We start from the raw sequence: 12,653 nt of genomic DNA, 5'->3' as shown, positions 1-12,653 counted from the left end.
TACTTCCAGTGTATAGCCACAGTCATAATATACATTATTATTTTTCAAAGGATATTCCTATAATTATTTATTTTGAGTGAGCCTTGTGATAGTGTGTCACTGCTTAATTTTTCTCTTTTGTCCTAGATATACTTTCTTCCCTTTTCTTCTGTCTCCTAAGATTCCAAGAGCATTTGTATTTCTGAGTTCAAACAACTAGGACCCGTTTTTTTGAAGTCACCAAAATAATTTTTAACCCCCCAAAAAATATTGCCTGAAAGTCATTCTTTTTTACCTCTTTCTTATTGTATTTTTTATATAAAGTTTTGAGTTCCAAATTCTGTCTAACTTTCCCTCCCTCCCATATGCCCTCCCTGAGGCAGTAAGCAATCAAATATAGGTTATACAAGTGCATTTATGTAAAATAGTACCATATTAGTCCTTTTGTATAAGAAAACTTGAATAAAAGAAATAAAATGAAAGAAAGTGAAAAATAGTATGCTTCAGTCTGTGTTCAGTCGATATTAATTCTTTCTCTGGAGGTGGATTGTATGCTTCATCATTAGTCCTTTGAGATTGTCTTGGATCATCGTATTGCTGAGAATAGTTCATTCACAAGTCATTCACAGTTCTTCTTCAAACAATATTACTGTCACTATTGTTGGCACGTTTTCCTGGATCTGTTCACTTCAGTATACATTAGTTCATATAAGTCTTTCCATGCCTTTCTGAAATCATCCTTCTTGTCATTCCTTATAGCACAATAATATTCCATCACCATCAGCTTATTTATTTAGCCATTCCTCAACTGATGGGCATTCCTTTGATTTCCAGTTCTTATCCACCATTAAAAGAGCTGCTATAAATATTTTTATAAAAACAGGTCTTTTTCTCTTTTTTGGGATGTCTTTAGTATATAAACCTAACTGTGGTATTGCTGGATCAAAGGGTATGTACAGTTCTATAGCCCGTTGGGCATAGTTAAACTCTAGGTTGCTCTCTAGAATTGTTAGATCTTTTCACAACTCTACCAGCAGTAGATTAGCTCCCCAGTTTTCCCATATCCCATCCAACATCCACCATGTCCTTTTTTTTTGGTTATATTAGTCACTCTGAGAGGTATGAGGTGGTACCTCAGAGTTGTTTTATTTTGCATTTCTCTGATCATTAGTGATCAATAGCATTTTTCCCATAGGATTGTAGATAGTTTTGATTTCTATGTCTGAAATCTGCCTGTTTTTATTGATTGGGGAATAGTAATTCTTACCATTTTGGTTAGCTCAGTTAATATTTGCTATCTTATTGAAGAATTCCTGGCCAGCTAGGTGGGGCAGTAGATAGAATGCTGGGCATGGAGCAGGAAGACTCATCTTGCCAAGTTCAAATATGACCTCAGACTCTTATAGCTATATGACCCATCACAAGTCACTTAACTGTTTGCCTCAGTTTCCTCATCTGTAAAATGAGCTGGAGAAGGAACTGATAAACTGCCCCATTATCTTTGCCAAGAGAATCACACATGGGGTTAGAGAAAGTCATGTATGACTGAAAAATGACTGAAGAACAACTGAATAGTTCCCACTGTGCAGCCATATTATGTTTCATTGCAGCAGCAGCATTCCTTTCTGCAGAACTACTTCTTTTGTGCTTATACATTGTTTCCCTCCTCTCCCCTCCTCCCAGTTAAAATTGCTCTGCCACTGGTGCCATGAGGTGCCATCAGGTCATTTGTTGTTGACATTCTCTTCCAAGTGTGAATTCTTTGCCTCTATCTTTTACTCTCTTGGATTTTCCTTACATCCAACCTGTAACTTGGGCCGCCTTCTCTATAGTATTACCTTTCTCTCTTGATGATAGGGTTAAATAGGCTATTAAGAATTGATTTTACTTTTATCTTGACTCAAACTGAAAATAATACAATTGGAAATGATTTGGTTATCACTTATTGATAGCATATGTAAACTTTCACATAGTTGTATTGTAACACTTGTTTTTATAAAAAATGTTAGTATTACTGCTATGTGATAACCAGTGATAACCTCATTTTAAATTATTGTATCTATGGGATTACGGATTGCTCAGTAGCCACTGATTATCCTTTTGTGCATGCCTTGTTATTTCTTTTGCTAATATCTTCCCTGAAGATGGACTCATTTTTATATTTTCTCTACTTAGATATCTAGACAACAGGAGCATATAGGACAAGACATTCCACCAGCTCTGGCCAGTGGACAAAGAAGAGATTCCAGATCAACTATGTTTCGTATTCCTGAGTTCAGATGGTCCCAAATGCACCAGCGTTTGCTCACAGACTTATTGTTTTCCATAGAAACAGATATACAGATGTGGAGAAGGTTTGTTCACTGGGTCTATTCAGAAGATGTGCACTTATCCTATTTTTTGTTTGAAATAATCATGTTGCATAACTGAAATTTTATATTATCTGGCATTTTACAGGTTACTAATAAAAATAGAATATTACTAGGCACTAATGTAGACACGAATTTTCATTTTAAATTGTAAGTCTTAGTTGCCCTGCATGTATGTAATGATATGGTCATAAAACCTTTGGCATCTAAGAACATGGTAGTTGGCCTGTATATTATTAAATATTAAATGTATGGATATTACTCTGTCCTACATATTAAAATCAGCGTGAACTGAAGAAATTTTCTGATCTTTGCTAACTCCTATTTTATTTGCACATGCATCATATTTGTTGCAGTTGGTTGTCTGTTTCTGGCATTTTCTGTGATAATGTTTGGAAGTTAATAGAAATTATGTCATAATTTTAAAATTTCTTATCTTTTTAAAGTAACTCCTTTTAAAAACATATTCTTTTCCCTTTACCCTGTGAGCTGTACCGTGTAACAAAATAAAAAGCAGGGGATAGGGTAACAGGTAACAGTTCAGCAGAAGCAACCCACAGATCAAGCAAGCCTGATATTATATATAATATTCCCCCTTTAGAGTACCTTCCCTCTGCAAAGATGGATTAGAGGTACCTTTTTTTTCAACTCTTTTCTAAGGCCAAACTTCTTGTTCAAGGTGTCATTCACATTTTTTTTCCCCATTACAATGTTGTCATTTTGTACATTATTTTCATGGTTCTGCTTTGATTGTCTGAATTTTTTATGTTCTTAATTTCTTATATCATACCAATATTCGATTTCATTCATGTACGATTTGTTTAGTCATTCTCCAAAGTCCAATTTTGGTTCTACTTTGTGTATTATTTGGAAAGTTAATATTGTTAATGCTTCAAAACAAAAGTGGCATGAATAGTTTCTGATTAGGAATGATCTGTTCCACTAAATGAATTTCAAAAGCATAAGATGTCTGATATATCATTGTTCCTACGCTTACAAGATAACACCCACTCCCTTACCATCCTTTCCCTCAAGTAGGCAAACTGTGATCCCCTTTTTTAGATTCATCAGTAAACATAATTTTTCTTTTAACAGCCATTCAACAAAGACTGTTATGGACTTTGTGAATAGCAGTGATAATGTCATCTTTGTACATAACACAATTCATCTCATCTCTCAAGTAATGGACAATATGGTCATGTCTTGTGGAGGTATCTTGCCGTTGCTTTCAGCTGCTACATCTGCAACAGTAAGTTCTTAAAGTATTACTTAAAATTGATGAACTAACATTAGTTATACACCTTTCTTAAAAATAAGTTGTCTTAGTAGTAAAAATTGGGCAGCATGTTCTTTGTATACTTTACAAAACTTATTAAATTAACCACAAGTATTTTGCTGCTCTTGAAAGGCGGTATTGTTGTCCAATCAAAGAATGTAAAGTATATCTATTTCAGTGTCAAGAAGCTATGGGAGAATGTGATTGAGAGCAGGTTTCATCGATATACTTTATTTTAATTGCTTGCAATAACATGTAATGATATGACAGGGAATAGGATTGTGTTGTTTTTTTCAAAAACTTGGTTTTTTTGGGTAAAATTCAGAAGTTGTACAGTGTTTTTATTTTATTTTATTAATAATAAACATTTTTATTTATAGTTCCAATTTTTAGCCCTCCTTCCTGCCCTCCTTTCTCCCCTCCCTGAGGTGGTAAGCAATTAGATATGGGTTATACATGTGTGATTATGTAAAACATTACCATATTAGTCATTTTTGTACAAAAAAACTTGAAGAAAAAAATAAAAGAAAGTGGAAAATAGGATGCTTCAGAGTGTTTTTATAAAAATTGTTTTTCCTTATGACGCTTGGCATATTGTAATGTAATTGTAACTCACTTTTTTGCAGCATGAGTTGGAGAATATTGAACCAACTCAGGGTCTTACAATAGAGACCTCTGTGACATTTTTGCAGAGGTTAATCAGCCTTGTAGATGTGTTAATTTTTGCAAGTTCTCTTGGCTTTACGGAAATTGAAGCTGAGAAAAATATGTCTTCTGGAGGAATTTTGCGTCAGTGCCTCAGACTGGGTAAGTGTGAAACATTATTTCTGGTTTCTTTTTATCTCTAGAGAAGGCCCAGTGCTTCGTACATAGTAAGCATTTAATAAATCCATTTTGGATGATTGTCTATTAAGTTGGAAATGTGACTAACATGTTTATATTGGGATAAAATTTGTCTTTATTCTCAAATTTTTGAGAGTGAAGGAATAATCATAACGTGGTTATCTAAGACTGAAAACCAACATTTTTGTTCTTAAGTATTATTCATTAATATATAATATAAGTATAAATTCATTAAGTTCTAGTCGCAGTTTGCATTGAGGTCAAGAATATACTAATTATCAGTAATACTTAACCATTCATAAAAACTATGATTCGTATATCCATTCTTTGTCTAGATATCTTTTATAATAATAATATTGCATTTCTTTAGAAGCCATACCTCAGTTTCTACTGACTTTCCAGATGCAACAGTAAGAATATTTTTCTGATTTACAGAAGAATTAAGTAATGGTTTGTTTCATCAATTCCCTTTTTGTTTCAAGGACAAAAACGATTTGATAGGGAACAGAGAAGTGTTGGTGAAAAAAAATCTAAATTTCATTTTGAAATTTTAATATACATTAATAGAGAAACTTCATATGAAATTATTGAGTTAATCAAATAAAGCTTTCATTTTGATTTTTCAGATACTCTTTTCATTCAGAATGTTATTTAAACATTGAAATTTATAGTTTGGTGTATTAATTGAAGTAGAGTAGTTTAAAATGTTCCTTAAAATAAAAAAGTAATGAAGAGGGAATATACTGTTTTTCTGTTTAGCTTCTATTTAATGATGTAAAATTCATGTAGCTCTGAGGATAGGAGAGGAAGAAGATGTGAGGCTCCTATTTTTATTTCTTCAACTTTCTTAGAACCAGAAGGGATTTGGGGCATCAGGTTGTTCATTCTGACTTATTCCTGATTTTCAAAATCTCCTTCTCAAAAAAAATTATATTATCTCATATCAAAACCTATTAACCTTGAATGCTCTCAGATAAGCTAGGGGCTGATTAGATTACAAAATTATTTCATATAAAGATATAAATTATATGAATATGTTACTACCCCTCTCCAGGAGTATATACTAATTCCGAAGGGCTTGGCACAGTGCCTGATTTATATAGTAAGTACTATATAAATGTTAACTATTGTTACCATTAGTATTATTTCCATTTCTAAAGAGAAGTTTGATGTCTCCATTGAGTCTTTTAAGTCTCAGAAGATTTATGGGGTTGCCTACCTTGTCAGCCCACCATCTATCTCCTTACCCTCCTTCTTACCTATATGGAGGACTCCATGTTTTTTAATGGGAGGAAGTGGAAAACTGTTTTACTTTCTTTTTTGTTCATCAATGTGTAGAAAGCTAAGTACCTTCCAGACCAAAATTCTGTGTTCAGTTGAGAGCCAGGGTAGTGTAGTGCACACAACATTGGGTTTACAATCACAGTTTATGCGTTTGAGCTTTATTCTACTAATTTCTTGACATTATTCTTTAGCAAGTTATTTAAGCACTTTGAGATAGTCATTCTCTTCCTGTCCCCTTCCCCACCTAAAATGAGGATATTTGAGTACCTTACCAGAGTTGTGAAAAAAGTACCCTCTAAACTGTTGAACTGTAAAACTGTAAATTTATGTGAGCAATTATCCACCATAAGATTGGTTATTTATGCTTTGTTGTTGTTGAGTCCTTTTCCAGTACATATTATATTTACATAATAGTCTTATTAAAATTGTTCATTCCTATTATAATATAAATTATACATATATTGTGTGTTGGTATGTAAAGATCATTCCAAATAATTAATTTTCCTTTTCCTAAACATAAATTTTACCTCTTCTCTCTCAACTTACCTTACCTTTTTTTCTTTTTAATAGTTTGTGCTGTGGCAGTAAGAAATTGTTTAGAGTGTCAGCAGCATTCACAACTGAAATCTTGTAAAGACCCAGCAAAAGGACATAGAACAGCTCATAGTGTGATAACCACTGGGAAGTCTGCAGCAAAGGCAAGCATATAGATTAATGAATTTTAAATAAACATTTATATTGTAATTTCACGATGAATTTTTTTAACAGTGAAAATTATAGTTAAACAAATGTTGGACTTCCTAAAGCAGTTATTTTAACTTATAATCATAAGATTAAATATTTTTATAAACTACAAGGTAACTTTTGTTCCTCCTTAGTCTTTTCAGCTTTTCTGAGTGTTTGCTTTTCTAGTTTCTAGAGTGCTTCTTTCTTTAGATATGGCATTTACCTTTCTTGCTCTCAGTCCCCTTAGTAGACTGTTGATTCAATGGTGTGATATATCTGTGTGGTACTTTAGGGTTTTTTCTTTGTCTAAGCAAAAACTAAAGAACTAATAACAGTTATATTCTTTGTACTACTTTTCTGGTTCTTTGAATTTTAACATCTATGTTTTTCTTTCTTAGAGTCCAGTGGATATTGTAACTGGTGGCATATCTCCAGTGAGAGATCTCGACAGACTTTTGCAAGACATGGATATTAACCGGCTTAGGGCAGTTGTCTTCAGAGATATAGTATGTCATGCTTCTTTTTGTGCTTGTTGTTTCAGCTTATTTTAACTTATAATTTGTCCTGTACCCTCGGCATCCATTTTCATATTGAGAAATCCCATGGGCTTTAAAATACTGTAGTTAGAAAGAAGACAAGTTTTTAAATAGTGAACCACTTGGCAACAGTTCTAGAATTTTTGAATGTTCAATTTGATGCTATAAGTTAGTCCACACATAGGAACTCCATAGAGTTTTCTAGAAAATAGAGCTGGTTTTTTGTTTCTCCTTCAGTGCCCAACATATACATCAAGAAGACACATCGTTAACTGTTGTTATTTGTAGGACAGTTTTAAAATTAAAATACTGGAATTATGCAGGTCTATCATGTATGTTTTGCTTCTTTTCTGTTCCATTATAATTGGTTCAGATCTCTTGCAATAGAAGTATACATCAGAAAAGGGGAATATTCAGAATCATGGAAAGAAAGAGGGGGATGGCAAGGGACCCCAGAAATGTATTCCAGGTAACAATTTGCTCTGTTACTTTGGCAGGGAGGAAATATATTTATGGAATTTGAAAAATAATGAATCAGTATAGATTTATCAGTTTTTGTCTTTTAATTTTGACAAGAATGAGGATAACCAAGCAATTTTTAGCCAACTAGAAGCCTTCAGACTATTCTAGAGCAGTCAGTATTACTCATGTACATATATAATGTGTACATGCCAATTTATATGAATTACCAGAAAAGGAATTGGGGGCTGGGGGGCACATTATTAGAGAGATTTTAATGTAGAAATGGGATTTTAGGATCACTCTAAGAGTTTAGTTATTTTAAGCCTGAAGTATGAAAGGGAAACCTTTCCTCTTAATGATTTGTATACTTTTTTCTAGGTGGCTAGCTTATGTGTAATTTAAGATTCTAAATGTGGGTTCTAATCTGTTCCCCTAGTTCTGGGGGAAACTGACTAAAATCATTGATAAAACGAGTTTAGGTTTTTAAGGGTTTATTGAAAGGTAGAAAGAGAAAGATTGAGAACAGAATTCCAACAGCATGGCAATCCTATCTTTCCTCAATTTTCCTGTGAAGTCCTTTGCAGCCGCCACCACCACCACCATAAAGTCAGGAACCAAAAAGAGAGAGCTTTCTCCACGCAGGCCCTCCTTCCTCCTTCCTGTCCCCTCCCAGAAAATGGGAGGCTCCTCAAGTTGATTGGCTGGTAGCCTTGGTGGACAGTACCCATGCGCAAATGTTACTTCCTGACGCCAAGGAAAAGCCACATGGCCTTGCCCTCTGAGGCATTCTACTCATGGTGGAGCTTTCCTGTAGTAAGTCTCCAGTAGGTGGCGTCATTCCAATCATTACACTTATGTAGTTGGACCTAAGTCAGCAGGGAATGAAAGATAATTTCTCTGTACATTCTTATTCTCTTACATATTATAAAGGGATTATCATCATCATCATCATCATTATTATTTTGTGGTACTGTAGTATCCTATTTAGATGCCAGTATATACAAAGGTGTAGATGTTGGTTTTGTGAGATCTAATGATTACTAATGTTTGGATATGAATCTTGTAGGGCAGCAAATGTGGCACAGTGGATAGAATACTGGATTTAGAATCAGAAAGAGTCATCTTAATGAATTCAAATCTAGCCTTAGACACAGTAGCTGTGTGACCCTGGGCATGTCACTTCACCCTGCTTGCCTCAATTCCTCATCTGTAAAATGATGTGGAGAAGGAAATGGCAAACCAATACAATATGTTGCAAAGAAAACTCCAAATGGGATTATGAACACTCAGGTGTGACTGAAAAGTGATTGAACTACAACAATGAATCTTGAAGGGGAAAAACCAAGTTATGTCACATTTAAAACTATCTGAGATGTTCACTGTTTAATAAATTATCAGTAACTGAAATGAGAAATTGAGAATATACATAGTAAATTTTTAGTTACTGTGAGAGTGGCTAATACTACCAATACCTTAGTATATAGTAGTAAGAGTTAAAATGGAGAAGTGCTCCATTAAAAAAGGAATGCTAAATTATGAGACTTAGTATTGTCCGCTTTTTTTTTTCCCATTCAGACATTCTTCTATTTATTGGTCTTCACCTCTAAGTTGTTTTGTAAAACATTCTATATGATATCTATACTCATTCTATTTTTTTGTTTTGTTTTGTTTTTGTTTTTGTTTTTGTTTTGCAGGCAATGGGGGTTAAGTGACTTGCCCAGGGTCACACAGCTAGTAAGTGTCAAGTGTCTGAGGCCAGATTTGAACTCAGGTACTCCTGAATTCAGGGCCGGTGCTTTAACCATTGCGCCATCTAGCTGCCCCCTATACTCATTCTATTTTTAAAAAATTATAAACTCTTAAAGATCTTATGAATGGTCTTTATATCTGTCAAATTCTACTTAATGCTGAAAACAGTTTAAAGAACTTTTCAATAGTCAAAACATGTTTTTCTTAAGGACACTGAGTAAGATAATGTCCCCGAGAAGCTAAGGATAAATATGAAGATATCATATATGGAAATAACTGGAATCTCCACTGCTCAGAAGGTTAATTGGGAAAGACAATAGAATAACAGGAGTGAGGTAGCTTGTATGGCTTCAATTTTATATCTAACCTGTGGAACCTTTAATAAGAAAATACAAAGTTTATTTAAGAAAAGGAAATAAAGTGTAGTACAAGAGAAATTAATTTTCAGATAAAGCCCTATCATATTTATATAAAACTTTTTCAGTTTTCATTTTTAGGTATGTGGCTTTTATTGCTCATTTTGCTGTCTTCTTCACTATCTTCTTTTAATTATTTTCCCCTTACCTTTTAGAGACTATTTTATTTCAGAGTATACCCATATATCTGTCTTTCACAATGGCTTTGATGTCTTCCCCACTCTATGTACTCCATTTTCTTTTACTAGTAAAGCACCAAAACATTAATTTGTAAAAAGATCTAAAAACCTTGCCAGCTGCTGCCACTAATACTGTGTTGATCATGTTGTACCATCCTTCTTTCAGTGCCAGATACATGAGCTGTTTTCTGAATAGATTTTCTACATTGTATGGCCCTTATGAAGGAAGGATCCCATCAGAAGTATTACTTCTTCCCTTTCAGCATTTATGGGCAACTACTTTGTAAAAAAATACTGTCATCATGAAGCATTTGGTCACTTTACATTTTCTTATCATGATATTTAAATCACTAATATATTCACTTTATTTTCTACTTTTATTTCCTTAACAATTTCTCTTTTGTGTTCTGTAATTTCAAATCAGACAGAGACCCAGGAAATGAATAATTCAGTTCCTTAACTTTATAGATGAGGATATTGTATCTCATAGAAATTAAATGAGTAGTTAATTGTCATACAGTAAGTTAGTGTATAATTCATTGGCTTTTTCCTATCGTCTTATATAGCAATAAATTTTACCGGCCAGTTCTACGATTTTATATCTTTAGTTTTGCTGATTTTTCTCCTTCCATTTTTATGGCTTTGTAGTTTGCTAACTATTGCTTAGTATTTTTGGTGATATGTTTGCAATACTTGGTTCCACGGTTTTTTTCACTGTTAGATCTCTTTTCTTCATAATTTTGTTTTTAATTTTCTTGTGAGAGGTTTCATAGAATATAAATATAATATAGGCCTCCACATTTAGCCTTACCTAAAACTTCTTGTTCTTTTATTGTCTTTCTTTGGTTTATTCTATGACTAGTCTCAGCCTTTATATTAGTATTTTTTTCTCCTACTGTTACATTCCTTTTGGGGGGGGCGGGGGGAATGAGGGTTAAGTGACTTGCCCAGGGTCACACAGCTAGTAAGTGTCAAGTGTCTGAGGTCAGATTTGAACTCAGGTACTCCTGAATCCAGGGCCGGTGCTTTATCTACTGTGCTACCTAGCTGCCCCCTACATTCCTTTTTTTTTTTTTTTTGCGGGGCAATGGGGGTTAAGTGACTTGCCCAGGGTCACACAGCTAGTTAAGTGTCAAGTGTCTGAGGCCGGATTTGAACTCAGGTACTCCTGAATCCAGGGCCGGTGCTTTATCCACTGTGCCACCTAGCCGCCCCCCCCAACATTCCATTTTTAAAAATGTTAATGTATGTTATTTTGTGAAAAGATCTACATACTATGTACATACAGTATGGACCACCTAGTACTTTTATGTTACTTTCCTGATTATTTCAATATCTTTTCTACCATTTTTCTTGTACATCAGGGATTCTGGATTCTTTGGTATATAATATTTCCACACATTCCATCAGGTTGTTTAGCATATCATCTCTTTGCCTGGTATTAAGAAGAAAATTATCATTTGTCTGCTGAAAAGTTGTTTTTTTTGTTTTTTTCATCTTTGATGTTGTGAACACAATGAATAGAGTTACTAATAGAACAGGAGAATTTTATAGACATAATTTATCCAGGTTTCAGCAAAGCATTCGCCAGTGTCTTAATGATTCTTTCTTATATAAGACTGGGAAATTTTTAGTTATGTAATAACATACAGTTTGGTGAATTAAGGACTAGTTAAAGGAATAGATTCAACGAAATCATTAATTAGTTGATGTCACCACAGAACAAGACCTTTGTCTTCCTCAAAAATTTGTCCTTGGCCCTATTTTTATTCAGTTTTCAAAAATTAGTAATGATTTGGATAATGCTTAGTTTGAATACTAATCAGACTTGCAGATAACATCATTTTGGGAGTGATAATTAACATGCTCAATAGCAGTATCTAAAAATATCTCAGCCAGATAATATGCTGGGAACAATGTAATAAGTTGAAATTTAGAAGGGACAAATGTAAAGACTTAAAGTAGAATTTATAAACATCATAAATATAAGATTGGCGAAATATACTAGATACCATTTTGCATGAAAATGGAATTTTAGTGTACTACAAGTATCGGTTTGGTAATCCCGTTAACAAAGGAAACGAGTTTAGTCTTGCATGACCTTTTGGTAAAACCATCCTGGCTCTTGGCAGTCACCATTCCCCCTTTAAAAAATTATTTTTCCACTTAATGCAAAGATGCTTCCTTCTCCCCTTCCCCTCACCCCATCCTGCTTCTCCATGATAAAGAAAAACAAAACCTCTGTTACCAACATGTATAGTTAAGCAAAACAAATTCTTACGTTTGCCATATCCAAAACAAACATGTCTCAGTCTGGAATTCCTGAGACCATCACCTCTGTATTAACAGGATGAGCTTCATGTTTCATCATGGGCACTTTGGAATCAAAGTTGGTCAATGTGTTGGTCAGAATACTTCTTTCCTAGTTTGTCTTTGCCAAATTCTTGTTATATATATTGTTCTCCAGATTCTGTTTGTTTTACTCTATATCATATAAGTCTTCATACAATTCTTCTTAGCCTTCTGTGAAACCGTTCCCTTCATCATGTCTTAGACTATAATAGTATTTCACCAAATTCATATACCATAATTTATTTATCCATTCCGCAGTAATATTAAGGCATCTCCTAGTTTCTAATTCTTTGCCACTGCAGACAGAACTGATAGAAATATGTTTATATGTGTGATTTTCTCCCCCTTTTTCTTAGAACTCTTTAGGAGTATAGACCTAGCAGCAGCACTGATAGATTGAATAGTATGCCCAGTAGTTCTAGATTACTTTTCAGAATAGCTAGACCACTACCATTCTGCCACTGTTGTAGTAATGTACCTGT

General features: G+C 33.9%; 1 protein-coding gene across 1 annotated transcript in view; it reads left to right on the top strand.

The window, feature by feature from the left end:
* Window positions 1-12,653, top strand: part of LRBA (LPS responsive beige-like anchor protein) — a 762,673-nt gene that overhangs the window by 164,323 nt on the left and 585,697 nt on the right. Inside the window, 5 exon segments of the mRNA XM_043969784.1 lie at window positions 2,155-2,333; window positions 3,444-3,597; window positions 4,251-4,431; window positions 6,322-6,449; window positions 6,876-6,983. Coding sequence (XP_043825719.1) covers window positions 2,155-2,333; window positions 3,444-3,597; window positions 4,251-4,431; window positions 6,322-6,449; window positions 6,876-6,983 — 750 coding nt within the window.

The sequence above is a fragment of the Dromiciops gliroides genome, chromosome 6, assembly GCF_019393635.1.
Source record: "Dromiciops gliroides isolate mDroGli1 chromosome 6, mDroGli1.pri, whole genome shotgun sequence".
Lineage (NCBI taxonomy): Eukaryota > Metazoa > Chordata > Mammalia > Microbiotheria > Microbiotheriidae > Dromiciops > Dromiciops gliroides.
The sequence above is the reverse complement of the archived record's forward strand: the minus strand, read 5'-3'. Positions and strand labels throughout refer to the sequence as shown.